The sequence below is a fragment of the Stegostoma tigrinum genome, chromosome 16 (genome assembly GCF_030684315.1).
Source record: "Stegostoma tigrinum isolate sSteTig4 chromosome 16, sSteTig4.hap1, whole genome shotgun sequence".
In the NCBI taxonomy this organism is placed as follows: Eukaryota; Metazoa; Chordata; class Chondrichthyes; order Orectolobiformes; family Stegostomatidae; genus Stegostoma; species Stegostoma tigrinum.
Genome location: NC_081369.1, coordinates 32,383,146 through 32,409,242, shown reverse-complemented (window position 1 = coordinate 32,409,242; position 26,097 = coordinate 32,383,146). Strand labels below are relative to the sequence as shown.

The 26,097-nt window shown below is 39.6% G+C and overlaps 1 protein-coding gene across 1 annotated transcript in view; it reads right to left on the bottom strand.

Annotated features, from left to right (window-relative positions):
- Nucleotides 1–438: 438 nt before the first annotated feature.
- Nucleotides 439–26,097, bottom strand: part of vstm2b (V-set and transmembrane domain containing 2B) — a 56,850-nt gene continuing 31,191 nt past the window's right edge. Inside the window, exon 6 of the mRNA XM_048546831.2 lies at nucleotides 439–3,155. Coding sequence (XP_048402788.2) covers nucleotides 3,079–3,155 — 77 coding nt within the window. The 3' untranslated portion in view covers nucleotides 439–3,078. The remainder of the gene's footprint in view (nucleotides 3,156–26,097) is intronic.

Here is a 26,097-nt window from a genome sequence, read left to right as displayed (position 1 = left end):
TGGAGGGCTTATCTTATGAAGAGAGGTTGACTGAGCTCGGTCTCTTTTCATTGGAGAAAAGGAGGAGGAGAGGGGACCTAATTGAGGTATACAAGATAATGAGAGGCATAGATAGAGTCGATAGCCAGAGACTATTTCCCAGGGCAGAAATGGCTAGCACGAGGGGTCATAGTTTTAAGCTGGTTGGTGGAAAGTATAGAGGGGATGTCAGAGGCAGGTTCTTTACGCAGAGAGTTGTGAGAGCATGGAATGCGTTGCCAGCAGCAGTTGTGGAAGCAAGGTCATTGGGGTCATTTAAGAGACTGCTGGACATGCATATGGTCACAGAAATTTGAGGGTGCATCCATGAGGATCAATGGTCGGCACAACATTGTGGGCTGAAGGGCCTGTTCTGTGCTGTACTGTTCTATGTTCTATGTTCTAAGACTCTTCCCTCAATATGGCATTAAATGACAAATGTAGTAGGCTGATGAGAAACACAACAAAGAAATATTAAGAAAGCAGGAGTCATTTCTCTAGTCTTTTAATTTAGATTGAAAATATCCTTAAATAGCTCATTTAGTTACAAAAATTGGATTTCGGCAGGATTAGTGTTATGATGAAGATTTGTGACATTATTATTTGGAAAATCAGGTTCTAAAGTGTACGAGCAATGATTATGTGTCTATCTAAACACCTCTTAAAAATGTTGTTATTGTATCTGCTTCTACCACTTCCCCTGGCAGCCCGTTCTAGGGATCTATCAGTTTGAAATAAAAATGGACTTCATGAAAGCATTTGACAAAGTCCCTCATGTTAGGCTAGTCCAGAAGATTAACGCACATGGGATCCATGGTGAGTTGGTAGGTTGGACACAAAATTGGCTTGTTCATAGAAGACAGAGGGTAATTGTGAAGATTTTGTTTTACTAGAGGTATGTGACCAGTAGTAATACATATTACAAATAACAGAGACCCCAGTTCCGATCCTTGTGGAATACCTCTGATCACATGTACCTTACTCCACTCACAGGGAACCTATTGTTTTCTTTCAGAGACTCGCTCTTTTTCAGAAGGGTACCCTGCCTCTTTAATGAATCTGGTAGGTTAGCAATTCTCTTGAAAAGTGTAAAACCCACAAGTTATGTTTTAGAAACATTGAAAATAGGATCAGCAGTACATCATTTGGTGCTCTGCAATTCATTATCATCAGGGCTGATTATCCCACTCAATATCTTGTTCCCACTTATATCCCATATCCTTTGATCCCTTAAGTTCAGGTGCTTGAGCAATCTCCTTCTGAAAATCATACAACATTTGTCCTTGACTGCTTTCTGTGAAATCACCGCCCCTCATTCTTTTAAACTCCGTCAAATTTAATCCTAATTGATTCAACCTCTCTTCATAAGTCAGTTCTGCCATCCCAGTAATCAGTCTTTAAACCTTTGCAGCTCACTCACTCCATAGCAGGAATATCCTTCCTCAGGTAAGGAGAACAGAACTGCAGACAATACTCCTGGTGTGGTCTCACTAGCTGTAAAATTGCAGCAAGGCATCCCTGCTACTGTACTCGAATCCTCTTGCTGCAAAGGCCAACATGCCATCGGCCTTCTTTATTGCCTCCTGCACCTGCATGCTTACCTTCAGTGAGTGAGGTACAAGAGCTCCTAGGCCTTGTTGCACATTCCTCCCTCTTAATTTATAGCCCTTAAGATAATAGTTTGCCTTCTTCATTTTGTTTCAAAAGTGGATAATCTCACATTTATCTACATTATACTGCATCAGCCATGCTTTTACCTACTTACTCAGCTTGTTCAAATCACACTGAAGTATCAAGTTTGGAAATTCCACTGATGAAAAGTGAATTGTTGGAAAACGGTTGTACTTTCACATCTGCAACAGTCTCCATTAACCACCAATTTGCAAAGTACAAGCCATCCCTTATCCTTGACCCACTCCCAACAAAAATGGTTGGTTTGGGTTCTGGGTTTGACAACTCCTATACCATTTTGGCTAAACCAGAGAGGTTCTCTCTATCATTTTGAAAATTCATCCCTAAATGGTTGTTTCTTTACTATCAAAGTTACCACTCGCTTCGCTTTCCTTTTGTGATATCTGTGTCATTTAATCTTTCCCACCTTCTAAATATTCCAGATCTTCTCTTTTGTTCTACCAGACCCTTCCTTTTATTCAACAGTAAAAATTCCAATGCATTTCTACCTCTCTTCTATCCAAAGGAGAGTCATCTAGGTCTCAAGGCATTAATTCTGTTTCTCTCTCCACAGATGCTCCTAGGCCTGTTCAGTTTTTCCAACACTTTCTGAATTTCTGTTGAACTGGATGTCTATTTACCAAGTGAATTTAATACAGAGATGTCACCAGATGTAAGCATTTGTGACACTGGACCAATATCTTTAAACAAAGCAAATTTAATGAATTGGTTATTTTTGTGCTAAGATTGAGAGGCTCAGCAATCCAGGTATTTGAAGACATTATTTGAAAATTCTTTATTCCAACTGATTTTCAGCAATATATCAATACAGTTTATAAATGAGTGTCTTACCTTAATTTCCATCTTTATTAAAAATAAATATTGTTGATGCTGAATAGTATTTATGATGTGTTGTATTTACTTAAAATTTTTCAAAGGGAATCAAATCTAAATGCCATAAAATAAAACGTGAATGAACAAAGAGATAACTTTAAATATTCAAGTTTTGTAAGGTTACTGACCCTGCATGATTAGATTAGACTATCAAGGTGATGATGGAATGAGTTGAGCAGGAAACAAGTAGGTGATATCTGTTACAAAGAAAGTAATCGAATTGCTCTGCTATATAGAGCAAGGCTTTACATTATGTATTTTTGGGAAATTAATTTACCACATTGAGAACATTTAGAATGTGCAATAGTTGACTGCTGAAAATTTTTGAAGATCGTTGCCTCTCACACCTTCTGGTGTTTCCTTTGCAATTTGTGAAAGTCAGTTTGATCTAGCCAGTTTTTAAATTCTTCACTCTTCAGTCTTTTCTTTGTCTCCATTGCACATTTTCTTTGTTTGCTTGAGAAGGGTTACTTTGGAGGAGTCAGTCAAGGTTTATTAATATGTGCAGAGCCTTTGTAAGATCAGCAGCGAGATAAACAGGAAAGGAAGAGTTGCAGAAAGGGGTTCAAAACCTGCAGGCAAAATGAAATATCATTTGTACAGCACTTCACTTTGAACAGTCATTAATGACATTTCACAACCATTGCAATCAATGTACAAAAATGAGGTTTCTTATGAGCCCATAATGCCACACTCTCACCCCCTGTCTAATGCATGTGAAATGTATTCTCAAAATATTCTAAACCAAAATAAATTAATTCAGATGTAAAATGTTGGGGTATTTACAGAATGAACATTAGTATGATTGAATTCTGATAATAAAGACATATTTGACAAAGAAATAGTCTGGTTGTGTTTGGCCAGAGTTATTCTAAGTAATGTCATTTAACTGCTGCTATTTTATGATCCCATGAACAGAACATTAATTAAAATTCATTGATATATTTATAGTTTTTAGATGTCCTTTCTGGCCAATATATCATCAAAAGTAATCCTTCTTTGTTTCCTCTTGCAGTACTATTTTAATAAAAGCAAAGGAAACAAACAAAGACAGACAAAATACATGAATGCACATGAAATCTTTCACAACCTCAGGACATTCCAAGACACTTTACAGTCATATATTTTTGATGTGAAGTCACTGTTGTAATGTAAAAAGTGTGCGTCAAATTGGAGAGAGCTGCAGCTTTATAGATCGTCTTCACATAACTCGCTGAGTATACAGTGAATGTGACCCATCACTACTGTGGGTTCTTTTATCACATGCCATAGGTCAGAACTATATAACTTGGATTATTTTCAATAAAAATATCCTTATTTTTGGGCAAAGCTTGTTTCTTTTCACCATAATAAATAGTGTACGATAGACATAACCTTTGAAAAAACAGATTGAGGCTATTGGCAATTTCCTTTAATTGCATTTACAGACTAAATAGGAAAACTCTTCCTAAACATATAATTTGCATTACTATGTGCCAACTGTCTTTTATAACAATGTTTTGCATTTTGAACAGTAATAGTACATGCAATTAAAAAAAATTGGAATGTTACAGTATCTTCATGAATGTTCTGCAACTTGAAATCAAAAGATGGGAGCTGGAAAACATTTTCCCTTCGTTCTAATGTTATAACTTTCATTGGATGCAATCACCTGTATATACAGGATATATGTTATGCACACTAATTGAAGATTTCTGTATTCCTGTTTGTTTATTTTTGTTAAAGAAACTGCTTTAGGTTCTTATTATAAAAACCAACTGCTCCTCAGCCTGACCTTCACAGAGATAGTTGCTAGAAGGTTGTTTAATCTTCCCTACCTCAGGTACCCTTTCATCTGTTAAACCAAATTGTCTATACTGCCTTCAGGCTCACTACTGTAGGAAATTACTGAAAATAAAGCTCTTGCCTAATAGGCACAGGGTTCGGCTCCTGCTCTGTTTTTATAATTAAAATTCTTAACTGTTGCTTTCTCTGATGCTTATGCTTCCAATGGCTCCTATTTAAATAGAATTTGCTGCAAGGAAATCTACTGTGTCAGGGATTGGTATAACCATCCAGATTCTGCCCTAAAATTGTTGGAATTACTTTCTCTCATGATATTGCACTGTATTTATCTTTACAGGCTGGTGTTTAATTATTTTTCAAATTGGAGGAAAATTCCAGTCTGTGAAGCCTCCATATTTGACTAATCCGCCAAACACAGCTTCACATGAAAATTTGGATAAAATGACGAAGAGTGTCCAGTATTTGCAAACTGAACCTGAAGTGAGGAATCAATAATATTGGGATAGGAAATGGGAGAATAAATGCATCATAGAAATGAAAACAAAATGAGTTTCCCCATAATGAAAACTCAGTTGGTTGCAGAAATCCTGCTTAATCTCAACTATCTTTTCATTCCATACTGTCAATGATATTTGTGTACTGCTAGGACATCAGGGTGCACGGTCTGAAGTGCCATTGTTATTAACTATGCCATTTTTCGTGTGCACATTAATATTAATTCATCTCTAACATATGACTCGGCTCAGGAACTCTAGTAAAGTAGTTCTTCCACAAATGCTATTAACACTCACTATTTAAACAAAGTTTAATGTTAGTGGGGTGAAGCTTGTTTGAATGTAAGGGGTATTGTGATTATTTTAGATGGTGTTCAAGAAGGCTTGAAAAATAGCACAACATAATACCAATCTAACTTTCTCACCATCAAATCCTTTGGTTTACAGAATCCCAGAACCACTACAGTGCAAGATAGAGGCCAATCAAGTCTACATCGAACCTCCAAAGAGAATCCCACCCAGCGGCACCCCACTCCCACCCATCCCTGTAACCTCACATTTACCATGACTAATTCACCTAAGCCTACATGCCTCTGGAAACTATGGGCAATTTGGCATTGCCAATCCACCTAACTTACATATCTTTGGACTGGATGTGATACATTAGACTCCAAAACTGTCTCACATTGTGCCTATTTTATGTCAGTCCTGGGGAGAACAAGTAGACCTCAGATTGTAGGTTCATAGTTCCTTGAAAGTGGAGTTGCAGGTAGACAGAAAAGTGAAAAAGGTGTTTGGTATGCTTACCTTTATTGGTCAGTGCATTGAGTATTGGAGTTTGGAGGTCATGTTGCGGCTGTACAGGATATGGTTAGGTCACTATTGGAATACTGTTTGCAAATCTGGTCTCCCTGCTACGGGAAGGCTGTTTTGTCAGAAAACATTTATAAGGATGTTGCCAGGGTTGGAGGGTTTGAGCTATTGGGAGAGGCTGAATAGAGATAATGGAAACTGCAGATGCTGGAAAATCCGAGATAACAAAGTGTGGAGCTGGATGAACACAGCAGGTCAAGCAGCACCTTGAGAGGCTGAATAGGCTGGGGCTATTTTCCCTGGAATGTCAGAGATGGAGGATTGTCATTATACAGGTTTATAAAATCATGAGGGGCATGGATAGGGTGAATAGACAAGGTCTTTCCCCAGGATGGGTGAATTGAAAACTAGAGAGCATGGGTTTAAGGTGAGAGGGGAATGGCTTAAAAGGGACGTGAGGGTCAACCTTTTTCACACAGAGGGTGGTGCCTGTATGGAATGAGCTGCCAGAGGAAGTGGTGGAGGCTGGTACAATTACAACATTTAAAAGGCTTCTGGATGGCTATATGAATAGGAAAGGTTTAGAGGGATATGGGCAAAATGCTGGCAAATCGGACTAGATTTATTTAGGACATCTGATCGGCATGGACGAGTTGGACCGAAAGGTCTGTTTTTAGGTTGTACAGCTCTATGAAAGTGACGCAATGAGAACCAGGCCATAACTTTGAGGAAACACCAACGATCTGACGCTGCTAACTGATGACAGTGCTGCATTGCCTCTTTCTGGAAAAGCCTGCTGCATCTTATTTCAATCAGGCACTTGAAAGGCTAGTGTTTGCACCTTCCAGGGATTAAGGACCAGGAAGATACTGCCTACTGCCGTCATAATGCCCAGAAAAGCCTTGGATCATTACTGGGTCTCAGGCCAGAGCTGAGGAATGGTGGGAGGGTTGTGTGCAGTTGGCAGTCGCAGACCAAGGATTGAGCTGGGGTATGGGGATCAGTGAGATGAGGGGTAAACAGCAAAAGCAAGAGAGTGGCTCTCAGCAGATATCGTCCTCCTACTGTGCTAATACTGGGACCTTCAATCAGGCACTCAGTGCCTTTAAACAATGGACTCCCCTCACACCATGCTCTCCCCACCCCCCAGCAGCTGCTGGACAAGATCTCTGCATGTGAACACTCCCACCCTGCCATCAGTTCATACCAGTGCTGGTGGTAATAGTGGGCAGAGGTGAAGCCCTTAAGTGGGCATTAATTGTCTACCCACTAAGGGCATAATCGGGTGGATTAAATACCCCACCAAATTCTCTATTCGAGACAGCACAAGATTCCAACTCCAAGTTGCACCCCAATTTGAGTAAACAAAGTGATCTAACGACTACTGGAGGCATATAGCATTTTATTATTTTCTATTATCACGTGAAAGTAGATAATTGTGCGAGATGACTCATCGGAAATACTGCTATGGGCTGTCGATTCTTGTGAAATAAAACAGTTTAACAATTAATACCTGGTCATATACCAGGTCTTTCTTCATTCATTTTGAAAAGGATTAGGGAAGGATTCGAGGGCACAAGTGAAAGCAATGAAAGTCCAGTCAGATCAAAGGGAACACTACTCTTAATTTTTGGTTTGCTATTGTACAGTTAGAAATCAGACAGTAAAAGCACACTCTTAAAAGTACAGTGAAAAGACAACGTACAGCAACCATATTAACTGTAGAAAATGCACAATCACCAAAAATATAGAATGCTGCACACTGATCAATTACTATATGTCTTTCACAATTGTAAGCACTTCAAAAAGTGATGTATTATGAAGAGCTTTTCAGGAGTGAAAATGTGACAAATGTGTCCTTAGATACAATAATTTGTTAATCTCAAGGCCAGTGCTAACCTCAGAATTTGCACTAGGTCATCACCACACAACTTACATGTAGTATTTTCAGGTAAACAATATACTTTTCATTATAGTTGATGTGAAATATGGAAGTAGATTTGTCAACATGCTGTTTCGGTGTAATACTGGTTCTGGACATCTGTTATAGAAATGTAAATTGGACAAGTGCTAATTATTAATGCCAGTTTTATGCTCAAGTAGCAAGTTGAAATTCTACTACATGGCCTCTGGAGAAAAAAGAAAATATTAACATTCAAAATGTAAATGTAATTGACTGACAACAAACTTGAATTTATAATGCATCCTGAATGTGGTAACATGTCCCAAAGTGCCTCATAAGAGCATGATCAAAAAAAAATCAACACTGAACCAAATTGGGACATGCTCGGATAAATGGCTAAAAGCTTGGTGAAAGAGGTAGGCATTAAGCAGCATCTTAAAGGAGTAGAGACAAGTAATGAGGCACAGAGATCTGGGGAGGGAATTCCAGAGTCTAGTACCTCAGCAGCAGAGAACATTGTCATAAAGGTGGAGCAATTGAAATATAAATGATCTGGTCCTTTACTTATATTTTTTCAAAGAGCAAACTGTTGAAATAATTTCATTAACAAAACATATAATTCCAATATTTACTTTAAATTGATAGACAAACAATTGACCCTGTACTACAGTAAAGATGCTATCTGAGTGGACTGTGTATTAACTGTATCATTTTCTTTCAAGTTGTATGATCAGTACAGTAAAACTCAAAGATTAAGGCTTATGTTTCAATTCTTACTTTAATAATACAAATTTGATATTTTTCTGAGATTAGGTACTAAATATTCTGCATTCGAACAGAAATGTAACGTATTGGTGTTAAAGCTGCCACTGGCTGAAGCAGCATAAAATGGCTTGAAAAAAATTCTCAATTGACATAAAATAATTGGGGATGACTTTTAGTTGGAACAGCAGTTTCCATTGTCTGATGTTTAAAGTTACAAGATTGAGATGTACACAAAGGCTCTTGTGAAATTTATACAAAATAATCTTGTTGAGTAAGAAGCAAAAATACAATTGATGCTTTCAGAGAGACAACTTGTTGAAGAATATTATTGAAAAGTGCTGACAGAAGCCCTTCAGGCTAGACCAAAGTCTGGTGGTCATGATTGGGACAGAAGGGAAGAGTTTGATCCATATAAATTAAGGCCCCAGGTAATTGTAGCCACACAGTACATAGCTAAAATGGAGTTTTAAATGTACAGGCATTAAGGGATTTAACTGAATTCCCTTAACAGTGGCAGGGCCAGTGAGGGGGAGGGGGTGCGGATGTGATAAACAGCATGAGATCATGGGATGACCCAAAGCTGTTCATGAACAGATTATGCAGTCAAATGGTTAACCTGACTGGATGTGTAATCAATTAATAACTAATAATACAATTGGTATGTAATAGCACAGGTGGTCTAAACGCATAAGTATACAAAACATATGTTTTCCTTTGTTCAGTGGAGAAGTCCCTGGACTGCTCAGCGGCTTCCTCCTCACCAGTGTAAAACAGTAACCATTCTGATAGCTGTGGTGGACTTGGGTTTCAAATGATTCACTTAGTTATTCCGCCCCTGCTGTGAGCAGGGTACAAGAAGCATGGACCACTGACAAGCAAAGGAACCAAACTAAATGTGTACCCTGTATTCATGGTAGCCTGTAACCCGGGTTCATTCAGTGTACCCTTATCATCTCATATGTGAACCTTTAAAAACATAAAGAGTCCACTCAGTATCAAAGGACAGTAGGTAGCAGAGTAGGAAGTGCTACAACTTCAATATGTGATGGGCCACCTTGAGATGTCTTGATGTAGAGGCAAGATGAGCAACCTTTTCAGTGGTTAAGTAAACTAGAAGATTCCCCAATTCATGCTCTGAGGGAAGGAAAGAAGGACCTCTAAGAGTGATCGCCAATGATCTATCTTGGTCCATCCATGTTGATGCTACAGTCAAGAAAGACATCCTCAGAAGGCTTAGGAAATTCAGCACGTCCGCAATGATTCTTACCAATTTTTAACAGATGCACCATAGAAAACATCCCAGCTGGATGAAGCACAGCCTGGTATGGTATTTGCTGTGCCCAAGACCACAAGAAATTACAGAGAGTTGTGAATGCATCCTAGTCCATCAAAAAAATCAGCCTTCCTTTCATTGACTCCGTTGACACTTCCTGCTGTCTCAAGAAAGCAGCAACATAAGCAAAGATCCGCCTAGTAACACGCTCTTCTTCCCTCTTCCATCAGGCAGGAGGTGAAAAAGTTTGAAAACACGTACTAACAGATTTAAGAATAGCTTCATCCCTGTTGGTATCAGACTTATGAATGGACCTCTCAGATATTAGAGTTGATCTTTCTCTGCACCTTGCCTGTAGCTGTAAACACTATTATGCGTTCTGTTCTATTACCCTGATGTACTTATATAAGGTGTGATTTGTCTGGTTAGCATGCAAAACAATACTTTTCACTGTATCTTGGTACATGTAACAACAATAAATCAAATAAAATCATCTGTGTAGTAGAACTTAACTGAAATATACAGACTAGCGTGATACGGTGAATTTCCCTACATGGGATTGCACAGGCAGGATCTTCCTCAAGCGAGGGGTAGGGGACCTCTGAGATTGGCCCATTTGGATGCTGCTGATCCTACAATACAAATGGACAATGGAAGTGGCCACAGAAGATTGGTGACTGGAGCGATTCCTCACATGATTCCTAGCAGGAAAACATAAGAAACTATTTGACCGAAAGATTAAAACTAATTGAACCTCGTGATCCTCACCCATCATACAAAGGGAGTGATGCTAAATGGAAAAGAAAGACAAACACGATGTGGCCTTCATTTTAGCACTTTGAGCCCATGTAGAATCAACAAACTATGTAAATCAATTAATAAAGGAACAAAAATGGCCAAAGTAATGCAGCTGGGACAGCATTACTGGTCCTTGAACCAAGTCCAACAGCCCTGGCTCCCTGAGAGAATGGTGGACATGGAATTGACTGGGAAATGCAAGAAAGGTGAAGCAGAGTTCTGATTCTCTGAGCTAATGTAGAATTAACAAAACAAGTTCTGGAATAGGGAAAGGCAGAACTCGAGTTCACAGAAATATGAGGAGGGCAGGGGACTATGTTACTTCCCCTTGCCTGAAAACATTGGAAAGTGATGGATAATTAAAAGGGGAATTCTTCAAGCAGTGGGTGTTTGTCATAGTGAGTTGTAGGGAGGTAAACTGCTCCATCATGACTGTGTATTATACCAGCTGGTCCTGCAATGTACATCATTGGATGTTAAAACTATTTGCACATCTCACTGTCACTGAACAAAGGATACGCATAAAGTTAAAAACAGACATTGGAAGAATGTGTTTACAAGTTGTAGGAGAGAAAAGGAGAAGGCAGAATCTGTGCTTGATTGAGGTAATGAATCTTTTCCATTTTAATGTGAATTCTTTGAGTGTCCGTAGAACTTGAGTTCTGAGGAAGAGTCACCAGACTCGAAACATTAACTCTGATTTTTCTTCACAGATGCTGCCAGGCCTGCTGAGTTTTCCCAGCAACTTCTGTTTTTAATCCTGATTTATAGCAACTGGAATGCTTTCGGTTTATGTTAACCCTTTCTGGTCTGGTTTGTATACATCTTTGTTTGTTCGCTGTTAAATGCTGTTTTGTGTATTTTGTGTGTTTCCTTCCCTGGGTCTCAAGATCTGGGGCTATTTTAAGTTTAGTTTATATTTTGAGAGCCCATGGCAATATGAAATTGTGGTGTGTGCCTGTATCAGTTTAGAACATGTAAGGTTAAGTTGAAGTCCCTTGAAGGAACTATCAATGGTCATCCAAAAAAAACTGCTACAAAATATTTATCTGGAATAAATTTCTAAAAGGCTTTGTAAGAGTTTACCTCTTGGAATTAATTAAACATAAAATAAACTGAAAGAAGAAAAATCAAGTTAAGTAATTTCCTCTTTCCTTAAAACACTACTATCTGCTTTGCATTCAGCTTCAGGAAAGAGTTCTGGATATATGGTGAACTTGAGAACTTTTATGATTGAGTTATCATGTTTGGAATTTCATTTTCTGGCCACAGTGAACTTCCAAATATTATTTTAACATGTGGCTGAATCTTCAATTCTGGGGACATTAAAGTTGTAAAATTCACTTGATCCTTGTAAACTAACTACAATAAAAAAACACACAATGTACCATTCCAATGAAATCCAGTAAAGAATAGCTTGAAGTTGTAGCGTTAAGTCCTGCGGATTAAAATAATGCAACTTTGCTTATCTGACTCTGTGCCTAAATTGTAAATTTCTTAGACATAAATCGGGCAATGTGTAATTCAATAATATTCTCCTGCAGGGCAACAGGCAAAGACAGAATGTATGTGAGAAATTAAAGTACAATTCATGAGTATTAAATCAATATTTATTTGCCAGAATTTTTAAACAGTAGAAGAAACAAATCAATATTTAATGCATTGTATTGTTTATTTTGCCATGTAATGTAGGCAAAAAAAGACAGTTTATACAAGATGTCTTCAGAGATAATGGGAACTGTAGATGCTGAAGAATCCAAGAAAACAAAGTGTGGAGCTGGATGAACACAGCAGGCCAAGCGGCATCTCAGGAGCACAAAAGCTGACGTTTCGGGCCTAGACCCTGATGAAGGGTCCGAGCCAAAAACGTCAGCTTTTGTGCTCCTAAGATGCTGCTTGGCCTGCTGTGTTCATCCAGCTCCACACTTTGTTATACAAGATGTCTTTATTTGTTTTGTTTTAGTTAGTTTACAGGATTTCCCTTGTAGGGTGCAAGCAAAATAGGAGTATCGCTGTATGACATCACTGTATGTAAGGGAGACCCAGCATAAACATCAGCCATGACTCTCCAAACTTCATTCAGTTACAATATTGCGGGGGAAGGGACAATACTATGTATCAACCACAGAAATATCAGATATATCCAGAACCTTACGCTGCCCCATCATACACCCGAACTTTACTTTGCTCCTCGCCTACCAGTTACTATAGGTCAGGTTGGCTTGATGCACATCAGACAAAACAAAACTGAAAGTTCTCGAGGTATCTGACATGCTCCATGACCACCTCATGGGCTATGAGGAAGTAGAGGCAGCTCCTTTCCCATACTTGAGTGAGAAGTTGAGTAAAATTAGACACAGGATAGAGCAGACAGTTGGGGAAGAACATTAATATACACTGCTAGATCAGGACACTATATAGTAGTAGGAGTGCAATTAGTAATGACTCAAAAAAGCGGGGTGATTAAAAAATATATTATCCAGTTCTTTAGATCTTTTCAAAGAACAAACTGTTGAAATAAGTTTAATAACAAAAGATACAATACCAATATTGATTTTTAATGTTTAAAATATTAGCCCAGCAATTGACCCTGTACAGTTGTAAAGATTTTATCTGAATGACCTGAGTATTAATTGTTTCATTTTCTTTCAAGTTCTACTATCACAGAATCCTTACACTGTGGAAGCAGGCCATTCAGCCCATTGAAGAGCATCCCACCTACAGCCACCCCCTGCAACCCTGCGTTTCCTATGGCCAATCCACCGAGCCTGCACATCTTTGGACTGTGAGAGGAAACCCACACAGACACAGGGAGAATGGGCAAACTCGACACAGAGAGTCAACCAAGGGTAGAATTGAACCCATATCCCGACTACTGTAAGGCAGCAGTGCTACTTGAAGGAGCACACTGAAATTCACAGATTAACACCTGGTTGAAAATTCTTGCTTTAAGAATACATATTTGTTATTTATGAGGTTATGTACGAAATATTCTCAGTTCAGATAGAACTGTAATGGATTTGCACAGCACTAGACATCAGCAACTAATACTTTCACATTTATATCTGTTTATCATCGAGCCATCAGGTTGCAGCAAATAAGATAAAATTATCCCAACACTGTGAGATTTCACAAACACATATTTAGAATTAAACCTGTAATATCTTTAAAAAATTGTCCATTATTTGTGAGTTTCAGATAATCTTAAAAACTCAAAGCAGTAATTCAGCTGGTTTAGAATTACGTCTGGACACAATAAAATATTTTAACACTTCAGGTTTCAACATTGAACATTCTATCGATTTACCTTCCATATTTTTTAGAATCATATTTATAATTACAGAGTCATAGAGATGTACAGCAAGGAAACAGACCCTTCAGTCCAACCCGTCTATGCTGACCAGATATCCGATAAACGTCTAGTTTCATTTGCCAGCATTTGGCCCATATCCCTGTAACTCCTTCCTATTCATATTCCCATGCAGATACCGTTTAACAGTCGTAATTGTACCAGCCTCCACCAAATCCTCTGGCAGCTTATTCCATTTACACAAACGTGTATTTCTGCATGAAAACGTTGCCTCTTAGGTCCCTTTTATATCTTGCCACTTGAACATAAACGTACACCCTTGAGTCTTGGATTCCCCCATCCCAGGGAAAAGACCTTATCTATTTACCCTAAGCATGCCCTTCATGATTTTATAAACCTCTAGAAGGTCACCCCTAGCCTCTGATGCTTCAGGGAAAATAGCCCCAGCCTATTAAGCCTTTCCCTATAGCTCAAACCCTCCAAGCCTGGCAACATCCTTGTAAATCATTTCTGAGCCCTTTTTAGTGTCACGACATCCTTCCTATAGTTGGAAGAGACCAGATTTGCACATAGTATTCCAATAGTGGCCTAACCAATGTCCTGTACAGCTGCAACATGAACTCCCAACTCCTATACTTAATGATAATGGGAACCGCAGATGTTGGAGAATCTGAGATAACAAAGTGTGGAACTGGATGAACACAGCACGCCAAGCAGCATCTTAGGACCACAAAAGCTGATGTTTGAGGCCTATATCCTTCATCAGAAAAAGGGGAAGGAGAGAGGGTTCTGAAATAAATAGGGAGAGAGGGGGAGGTGGATCGATGATGGATAGAGGAGAAGATATGTGGAGAGGAGACAGACAAGTTGAAGAGGCGGGGATGGAGCCAGGAGAGGTAAGTATAGGTGGGGAGGTAGGGAGGGGATAGGTCAGCCCAGGGAGGGTGGACAGATCAAGGGGGTAGGATGAGGTTAGTAGGTAGGAAATGGGGGTGCGGCTTGAGGTGGGAAGAGGGGATAGGTGAGAGGAAGAACAGGTTAGGGAGGCGGGACGAGCTGGTCTGGTTTTCAGATGCGGTAGGGGGAGGGAAGATTTTGAAGCTTGTGAAATCCATTGGGCTGCAGGGTTCCCAAGCGGAATATGAGTCGCTGTTCCTGCAAGCTTTGGGTGGCATCATTGTGGCACTGCAGGAGTCCCAGGATGGACATGTCGTCTGCGGAATGGGAGGGGCAGTTGAAATGATTCGTGACTGGGAGGTGTAGTTGTTTATTGCGAACCGAGCGGAGGTGTTCCGCAAAACGGTCCCAAAGCCTCCGTTTGGTTTCCCCAATGTAGAGGAGACCACAACATGTACAGCGGATGCAGTATACCACATTGGCGGATGTGCAGGTGAACATCTGCTTGATGTGGTAGATCTTCCTGGGGCCTGGGATGGGAGTGAGGGAGGAGGTATTGGGGCAGGTGTAGCACTTACTGCTGTTGCAGGGGAAAGTGCCAGGTGTGATGGGAATGAAGGGGAGTGTGGAGCTTCAAAACCTCCCCTCATCCTACTGCATACCAAAACCAGCCCAGCTTGTCCCCGCCACCCTAACCTGTTCTTCCTCTCACCTATCCCCTCCTCCCACCTCAAGCCGCATCCCCATTTCCTTCCTGCTAACCACATCCCGCCCCCTTGACCTAGCCGTCCTCTCCAGACTAACCTATCCCCTCCCTACTTCTCTACTACACTCACCTTTACTGGCTCCATCCCCGCCTCTTTAACTTGTCTGTCTCCTCTCCATCTATCTTCTCCTCTATCCATCATTGATCCGCCTCTCCCTCTCTCCCTATTTATTTCACAACCCTCTCCCCCTCCCACTTTTCTGATGAAGGGTCTCGGCCCAAAACGTCAGCTTTTGTGCTCCTAAGATGCTGCTTGGCCTGCTGTGTTCATCCAGCTCCACACTTTGTTATCTCCTATACTCAATGTACTGACCATTGAAGGTAAAGATACCAGATGCCTACTTCACTACTCTATCTACCTGAAGCTTCTCTTTCAAGGAACTATGAGTCTGCACTCCAAAGTCTCTTTATTCAGTAACACTCCCCAGGGCCTTACCACTAAGCGTATAAGTCCAGCTCTGATTTGCCTTTCCAAAACACAGCACCTCACATTCATCTCAATTAAACTCCATCTGCCTCTCCTCAGCCCATTGGCACATCTGAGGTAACCTTAGCTGTCCATCACCTCTCCATTCTGTGTGATCTAATCTTGTTAACCAGTCTACCACGAGGAACCTTGTCAAATGCCTTACTGAGGTCCATATAGGTTACAGTCACTGCTCTGCCCTCATAAATCCTCTAAATTACTTCTTCAAAAAACTCAGTCATGTTAGTGAGACACAATTTCCCATTCTCAAAGCCATTTTGACTATCCCTAATCTGTCCTTGCCAAGTACATGTAAATCCTGGCCCTCTGGATTCCCTTGAACAACTTGTCAGTCACACCAATCTATAGTTCCTTGACTTTTTCTCACAACCGTTCTTAAATGGTGGCACAATGTTAGCCAACCTCTAGTCTTGCAGAGTCTCATCTACAGCTATTGTTGATTCAAATATCTCAGCAAGTGTGCAAAGAATAGAAAATATTTAATAGTCAAAGTCAAAAGGGTCAACAGATTCAATTTTTATGCTGGAGTAGAGAAAGGAGAGTACAATAATGTTCCAGGTGAGTATCGGTCTACTTAAAGTTCAGTTATTTTAGCATTAAACATACTTTAGGATATACCAACAGACTTAAGGGAAATGTAATGGACCATTTTAATGTATAGCTTGTGTGAGCATTTGTTTCACTGTTCTAGAATTAGCTCCAGAATTTTTCTTTTAATACCATCTTTTTCTTCTGCAGTTTATTAACATTAAAAAATTTAGAATATGTTCATCAATTCTAATGCACTTATGATGATTGATTGATCCATGACTATCCAAGTCATGTTGAGGCTGTTAGGGCCTCTTCTGGAATACTGTGTCCAGTTCTGGTCATCTAGTTGTAGGAAAGGTATTATCAAGCTGGAGAGAGCTCAGAAGAGATTTACTAGGATGTTGCAGGATATGGAAGTTTTGAGTTATAAAGAAATGCTGGATAGGCTGGGATTTTTTTCCTGGAGCGTAGGAAGTTGAGAGGCAACCTGATAGAAGTCTATAAAATAATGAGAGGTATAGATAGAGTTATCGGTAGTTGTCTTTCCCTCAGATGGGTGATTTCAAGACTAGGGGGCACATTTTTAAGGTGAGAGGAGAGAGATTTGAAAAAGCCAAAAGAGGCAAACTTTTTACAGAGAGGGTGAATTGCATGTTGAATGATCTTCCTGAGGAAGTGGCGGATGCGTCACTTACAATGTAATTTTAAACAATTACAATGTTTAAAAGGCATTTGGATAAGTTCATGAATAGGAAAGATTTGGACGGATATGGGCCAGGAGCAGGCAGGTGGGACTAATTTAGTTTGGGATTATGTTCAACATAGACTGTTTGGAGGAAAGGGTCTGTTTCTGTGTTGTATGACTATGACTCTAAAATTCTACATCTCAGGAATAGTTTGTAGCATTCTCCTGCAAGTTAAAATGTTAACAATATGTTCTTGCTTATGCACAGATGACATTTTCATTTTGCTTGTGCCAGGGTATGGACTATTTTTAAAAGGAAGGTGAGTTACTGCTCTGCTGTGCTAACTAACCATAGGCATTGCAAGTAATTTTCGATTTTCGTGGCTGGGTATTAATGTAAGAGTTGATTGCCTGCTTGTTATAAAGCTTACCTGACTTTCAGCTCATTACAATCAGAGAATTAGTGAATTTAAAAGTGAGTAGATGATCTGTTCTGCTCCATTACCACTCTCTCAGATGGTGACATTGTATATATCCTGCCTGTTGGACAAGCCATTTGAGACTAATAATCTTTTTTCCATACATTGAGTGTGGATTGATGAAAATTCTCAGGCTACTGATTTCCTATGGTGAATTTTAATTTCTTTTCAGTTTTTTCCTTACTTCCTTGATGAATTGTTTCTGGTTTCTGTCCAGTATGTTGTCAATGTCAGCTATTTATTTATAAATATTGATCGCGAATTGTTGGCAGCTGATTCAACCATTGATAACATCATAGCCTGATTCTAGCTCAATACTGACATCCATCTATACAGGAGGGAGTATGGTATTGGAACCATGAGAAGATATATACTCAGCCTTTCTACTCCACAGAGTCTCCACTATCACCATCCTGAGGGTTACCATTGCCCAGAAGAAGAACTGGATTAGCCATATAAACACAATGGCTACAAGAGCAGGTCAAATGCTAGGAATACTGCAGTCAGTGACTTACCTCACCAAAGCCTGTCCATCATCTACAAGACACAAGTCAGGAGTGTGATGGAATACTCCCCATTTACTTGGATGAGTGCAGCTCCATCAACATATAAGAAGCTTGACACAATCCAGGACAAAGCAACCTGCTTTCATTGGAAACACACCCGCAGACATTCACTCTCTTTACCACCGATGATCAGTAGCAACAGTCTATATCATTTCCAATATGCACGGTAGAAATTCACCAAAGATCCTCAGGAAGAATATTTCAAACCCACAATCACTTCCATACATAAGGACAAGGGCAGCAGATATATTGGAACATTACCACCTATGACACCCCTCCAAGTCCTGACTTTGAAATATATCACCGCTCCTTCACAGTTACCGGGTCAAAACCCTAGAATTTGCTCTGTAATGGCATTGTGGATATACCTGCAGCATGTGGACTACAGGGGCTCATCATAAGCTTCTTAAGGGTAACTAAAGATAAGCTATAAATGCTGACTCAGATAGTGATACCTATGTCCCATGTATGAATTTTAAAAAAGTCCCTTAGCAGGGCACTATTGCTGCCAGGCGATGGGAGTGCGGTGGTGACAGCTGAGTGGCTTTATCACTAGACTATCAATCCAGAGACCCAGCTAGTGCTCTGGTAATCTGGGTTCAAATCCTGCCATGGCAGATGATGGAATTTGAATTCAATTTAAAAATCTGCAATTAAGAGCATAAGGATGATCATTGAATGGGGGAAATGCTTGGCCATGAGGTTAGAGAATGTACTTGAGTACAAGTTTTGTTAGATCTGTCTGAAGATTAACCATTGCTGATTATTGGAAAAGTCCATCTGATTTGTTAATGTCCATTAGGGAAGGAAACTGCCGTTCTAACCAGGTCTGGCCTACATGTTGCTCCAGACCCACTGCTACTTGGTTGACTCTTAGCTGCCCTCTGGGACATAATAAATGAAGGTCTAGCTGGTGATGCCCACATCCTGTGAATGAATAAAACAAAAATCCAGTCGGTGCCAGCACAAAATTGAGACCTGGGATTTATGTGTATGTAAGGCTCAATTATCCATTTTTCACATTTTTGGATAATTTTCCGCATTGTAGCTGTATTGAACATATTAGTTGGAGTTTGGAGTATCAGTCTTCAGTATTTCTGCTGGAATGTCATCAAGGTCCTAATAAATCTTTGCCACATTCGGTGTCTTCAGCCATTTCTTGACATCATGTGAAATGAAATGAATTGATTGAAGACTGGCATCCAGATGCTCACAACCTGCAGAGCAGGCTGACATAAATCAACCATTTGACACTGTTGGACAGAGGCAAATGCTTCAGAATTCTCTTTTGTAAATGATGTGCTGAGCTCTCCAATTGTTAGCAACATTTCTGGGGCCTGATCCCACACCCTGTTAATTATTTACCATTCATGCTGGGATATGGCAGGATTGTAGAGCTCAATTTTGATCTGTTGGGAATGGCATCAGTTAGCTCTGTCAATTCCATGCGCTTCTACTGTTTGTATGCAAGGAGCTTCATGAGGTTGACACATCAATTTTAGGTATGTCTGGCAATTTTCACGAATTTCTTGGCTTGTTCGTAAGGACTGAATAGGGCAAATGCTGGGCCATGAGGTTAGAGAATGTGCTTGAGTACAAGTTTTCTGCTGCTTATGCCCAGTCTTGAGAGGTTAGATCTGTCTGAATATGATCCATTTAACATGCTGCCATTGCACACATAAAGGCAGAAAACGTCTGGCTGATTGCCAATTACGTCAGTATACTCTGCAATTATAGTAGGCTTGTGAGGAGGCTGGGTTTTCTACCTGGCTGCCTTCCTATGGATGTAGCGTGACATTGAATACGTATGTAGTAGTGAAGGCACCTTGAACTGTTCTGGAAACTACAAAGGCTGTCACTCCATCAATATGTTATTCATGTGTAACCACAAGAAGCTCTTCATGCAAGTATCCCATCACAGTTGTCATAACACTTTCATCCTGCGCAGTCCTCTTTCTCTGACGTCTTTGCACCTGGAAACAGCTTAATTGGTGGCTTCTCGAGTGCTATTGAATATATGGTGAATAACGTCACTTCACAGAAGCCTGAGGAATGAGGAAAGCTGCATTGAATTCTGAATAACAACCAAGTGTGTAATTGAACAAGTACTTCAGGTGCTTGCACAGATCTGGAACCTTCAGTACACAAACCAGGTCGACTAGAATCATTGCGGTATAGGATGCTTCACAGAACATTGTCCAGCAATGAGATATAGAACTGCAGGATGACCACGGCACAGCGAAAAGAGCCTCTTTTTTAGAATGTCAAGGAGGAAGAGGAGTAAAACGAAGAAGAGAAGGATGAAGATGGGGAGCTGGAAGGTGAGTAGAGCCAGACACAACCATTGGTGCACATTGCTGTGCAGGACGCCCTCAATACTGAGAATGAACTCAGGTTCCACCATTTCACAACCTGTTGGAAACTTCAATTTGTCCGCTCTCCAACCAGGTCACATTAAGTCTTCCCATTCAGTATCAGTATCAATATCTGAAATGTGCATTTGTTTTCAATATGGAAAACAATACAAAACAAAGATATTTATGTGCTTCAAATAAAAACAAGACATACAGCAATACAAATTACCTATTTATATACATATCCATGTTCAAGTGTAAATCTTTGTTCTTTTTTTAAAATGCTTCAGCTTGGTACAAATCACATGGAGTTACAAACAGATTACTCATACACCTGTCAGTACATTGTATAATCTCTACTGGTCCTCAATGGTTACTTATTTCACTGGTGGTGCTCTGGCTGTAAAATCTATGTCACTCGGAGATAGCAAGAACTGCAGATGCTGGAGTCAGACTCAATACATTGCGGAGCTGGAGGAACACAGCAGGTCAGGAAGCACCAGAGGGACACGAAAGTCAATGTTTTGGGCCTAGACCTGCTGGAAAAACACAGCAGGTCAGGCAGCATCAGAGGAGAAGGGAAGTCGACGTTTTGGGTTTACACCCTTCATCAAGACTGGTGAAGGGTCTAGGCCTGAAACCTTGACTCTTCTGCTCCTCTGATGCTGCCAGACCTGCTGTGTTCCTCCAGCTCCACTTTGATTACAGCATCTGTGTCCACTGAGTTTGGAGACACCAGTGACTTTCAACATGAATTCTTCACTGCTGCCCCTGACTCCGCCATCTGCTCTTGTTCACTTGTGAAGTGCAATTCTCAATGTGGAAACCCAGTGATCTCACCAAGCTGGCCCCCCAGAAATGTGTGTAGCTGAATGGATGCAAGGTTCAGATGAGTCCCGAAATGATGCACATTCAAAGAGATTGAGTTCCTCTGAGGAATCATCATTGGCAACTTTATCCACTTTCCTTCTGTGTGCCTGAAAAGGCAGGAGATATATGGGAGATGAAAGATAGTAACTAAGTATTACAAAAATGAGAATTATGGAACTTAATATTATGCACAAATCACATTTCAATTGTTTTGGGTGTCATGTCAGCTTCATACACAATACAGTTTTGTGTTTAATTCTGTCACTAAGTGGATGGGAGGCGCCCATCTCTCCATCTCCATATCTAGTCACCCCAAGATTCTAATGGTCTCCAGTCCTCCTCCTCCTCTGCACCTATCAGTTGTGAGATCAGTGGGAGGGCCACCTCCAGTTGTTTCGCTGGTGTTCTCAATTCAATTTCCTTTCAAGGGAACAGAGATGAAACTTCTAATTGAGACTAATGGCATGCATCCATCCAGCTGGTGGACAGCATTTGTTGAAGGGGACTATGAGGGATAGCCACGATATCACACAATGATGAGATTGCGATGGTGTGGATGGATAGATAGTGATACGTAGAAAGAGAGAGATAAGAAAAGGAGTAGATCATTTGACCGCTCAAGCCTACTCTGCCATACAATATGATTATGGTTGATCAGTGAGCTCAAAACACTAATCCCATCCTTCCCTCACATCCCTTGATCCCTTTAAAAACAAGAGCTATATCTACCTCCTTCTTGAAAACACTCAGCTTTCTACGGTAGTGAATTCCAGAGTCTTGTCACTCTCTAGCTGCTGAACTCAGCCTAAAAGGTTTACTCCATATCCTTAAAGTACGATCCCTGGTTCTGGACTCCCTCACCATTGGGAACACCCTTCCTGCTTCAAACCTGTCCAGTCCTGTTAAAATTATATAAGTTTCTATAAGAATTTTTTCTCATTCTTCTAAACCTCAGTGAATATAATCCTAACCAACTTAATCTCCCTTTATATGTCAGTCCTGTGATCCCAGGAACCAATTTGGTAAACCTTTGCTGCGCTCCCTCTCTAGCAAGAACAACCCTTCTCAGATAAGGAGGCCAAACTGCACACAAAATTCCAGGTATGGCCTCACCATTGCTCTGTATAATTGCAGAAGACATCCTTGTCCCTGCACTCAAATCCCCTCGCTATGAAGGCTAACAGACAATTAGCCTTTTTTGCTGCGTGCTGCATCTGAGTGTTTACGTTCTGCAACTGGTGGGTGAGGATGCCCATGTCTTGTACAACATTCTCTCCTCTCAATTCATAGCCATTCAGATGTGAGCAAGTGTACGAATACAGAAACACAGATGTATCTGTAAAGTAACACAAAATGATAGGGTTGGGATGATGACTGTAAAGATCGAGATGAATGTGTCACTGTTCTCACCCTTTCTACCCCGGTTAGATTATTAAACTGGTTCCTGCATGACAACTAGGTCAGCTGCTGACCTTTTATAGAATCTTCATGCTTGGTTTCTTTCATCTTCTGAGATGAGGCAGGCAGCTGAACCAAATCAGTCTTTCTTCCTCTGTATTCGCAATTAGTAAAATTAAACTGTTGAAGACCACTTCCCTCTTCCCCCCAATACTCACTCCAATGGTTCTTAGCTAGACTTTTGAATACCCAATCCTAGACTTTTTGAATAATTAACTTCTAGACATGACGTTTGCATCTTAATCAAAAGATTTAAATATATATTAGATGACAATAACTTCAGCAGAGAGAATATCTCAGAAGACATAGCTCAAAAAAAACCTTTAATTGTAGTTCTGCCTCAGACTGATTGACTCCTCTGGAGGTCTCAATTAGCATTCAAAAACCGCCATCTGCATGAGTGTAGGGTCTCTTCTAGACTTACTGGAACCAATTCCCATAATAGCCAACTTTTGCTATCTGATTAAACACAGTGCTCTTCCTGGGTCACTGTGTCTACTGAAACCCCTTTCACCAAGAATCAACCTTAATTAACCTCTAAACCTGGCCTCACAAACAAACAAAACTTGTTTGGTCTGTTCTTTACCTTTCACTACAAGCTGTGCCAAAGTCCATATGTCATTTTTAGCTCATAATTCAAAATTGATAAAGAATATAAGCAATATAATGAAAAGTCTGATTTTCTAACATTCAGCAGGTTATTCCATTCATTGCTAGGGTATAGTCTTTCTTCTCTGTTGCTCACAGACTCCAGTAACACATCCAAGGAGGCATCCATTAAGTGGAGGTGCAATTGACTTTCGGTTGCAACACTTCTTTTTGTCTCCTTCCCAACTCCAACTGCTGCAACTTGTATGTCTGGACAGTCTCTTTAATATCGGAACTGAAATCACACCATGAGGTCAGTCTCATGTCTGCTGCACTGACTGGGTGGGAAACCAGGAATGAAATGACAAAAAGGTGACAATATCACACTGGACATCAGGCACTGTTCTCCCACTGCATTAGTGCTTTAGAAGCCTTTTGATGTATTTTTTTTATCCATTTACCTTTACAGATACTCGAACCAAAGTTAATTCCTACAAAGGGGTAAATTTAAATACATAAACCTGTAATCATATTAAGTAATAACGCAAGCCACATAAAGATCTAAGTTTATTTTTCCACATGGCAGAACCTTGTAGACGCTAACACAGAAATAACTCCAATGAATGGTTGTAAGCCATTTCAGTAAACAAACAAATCACTGATCAATATCAAGTTGTATGTAAAACAACAAATGGCAGTGAGCAAGTTCAAAGGTGCTACACAAATCCCAGATTCATGGCATCAATTGCTTGAGATATGCTCTTGTGATTTATGATGTTATCAGAATCTCTCAGCCGTGTAACTACTTTTAAATTTACTTGTAACCATTTATTATTAAAGCGGTAGTACCAAAGCAGATTTCCACTTCCTCACATTTATAGCACAATATTCTAAGAAATGATGATAGCGCATGTGTTTAGTCTAACTAGTCTGTGCAGCATTCTTTTGAACTATTGTCTAAAACTGTAAATGGAAGAGGTTGCAGTTAATGATTTTGTAAAATTGAATTCTGCAATGACTATCTTCTATTGAATTAGCCCTGAACTAAGAATGAATAAAATCATTATCATCAATCTGTATATAACAGGATGTTATCCAAAATATGACAAGCTGTTTTGTTGTAATGTGACAAATCAGGACAGTATTGAATTTACATTTATCAAATTGAGTTTCTCTAAGTATTACTCATACGTGAAGAAACAACACAGTATATTTAAAGGACATTACGTTTGACTTTAACAAAAAGCAACAGATTTGATACTGAAAAATTTCTCATTTGTAACAACTTGTGACTAAACACAACCAAAACTTTGTGTGAAAATAATGAAAGACCACTCAGAAAATATAGGGTAAAACTAATTGTTTAGAAGTTGTTTGTGTATTTGACAAATGTTTCTTTCATTGTCATTTCCAACAATTTCAGCATTGACATGTTGAACAGAGACATACAAAGGGAGAGAGAAATTTTGGTCATCAGGCAAATTTTATATTCAATTTTGAAGAATTGAATTTGCGGGAAAATGTGCTACAGACATTTGTTGATAGGTAATAATGTTACAGCAAGGAAGACTGTTTTTCAAATCAAAGCATGAGTCTAGAAGTGGCTGTCAGTGGGAGTATAAATAATGAACATGACCTCAGCTCATGGCAGTTTGACTGAATTAGTGACATTGTCACTTCTGACTTCTTACGTCAAATCCATTGGACTGCAATTGTTATTTTTCTGATGAAAGGCAAACTTGCAGAGTTAAAAATCTCATGTTCCTATCTGAAGTGGAGCAGGAAATTCACTCATTGAAGTTGACAATAGGTTAACTGGCTACTTATCCCAACGTCAGGAATGAAACTGTGCTGTGCATTTGCAATGAAACACACACTGCACGTATGTCCAAATAAATCCTTTAAATTGCATGAGTTTCATGGGAAGAGGGTCTTGGTGATGATGATGCAGTGTTAATAGTGTTAACTAGTTTGGTATCCAGAAGCCTAGGCAAATGCTTGAGTCACAATGGTCGAAATCCTGAATAATGGCTGTATTTATGTAACACTTTGACATAGTAAACTATTGCTGGGTACTTCAAAGGATTGTTAAAATCTACAAGATGTGATAAATTGCTACATTTATGCACTTTTTAAAATTTCTCATTTTTTTCAGCTATTCTAAAATAAAAAAGAATGGAAATGTTGAATGAACATACAAAATTTTGTATGCTATTATGTAAATAAAAATTTATATGTTAATGTTTTTAAAATGACTTAATGAATGGGTGACCTGAATACACAAATTTATCCCAGAGAAATTTCAAAAAATATTGATGGAATTCATTAGAAAACAAGCAGATTCTTAAGATTTCAAAGGATTCTTAAGGTTTCAGAGATTAATTACTATAAAACAGCTTCAAGAAACCACTGAGATTGGGCAATTTTTGTCATACAGGCGCTCAATTTTTGAGCTAAAAAAATTAGTTGCTTTTCTGTTAAGAACTATAAATTATCTAAAAGATGTACAGCTGACTGGTGACATTCTTTGATTCCCAAAACACAATGATCTAGATTTTCTGATGCCAGACTGTTATTATTCCAGCATGGATGGGAGACCATACTTTGAAGGAATTTGACCAAATTGAAGACTTCTATACCAGTAACACTCCGAAAACGTCTATTTAAATCAGAGAATTCAGAGAGTTTTGAA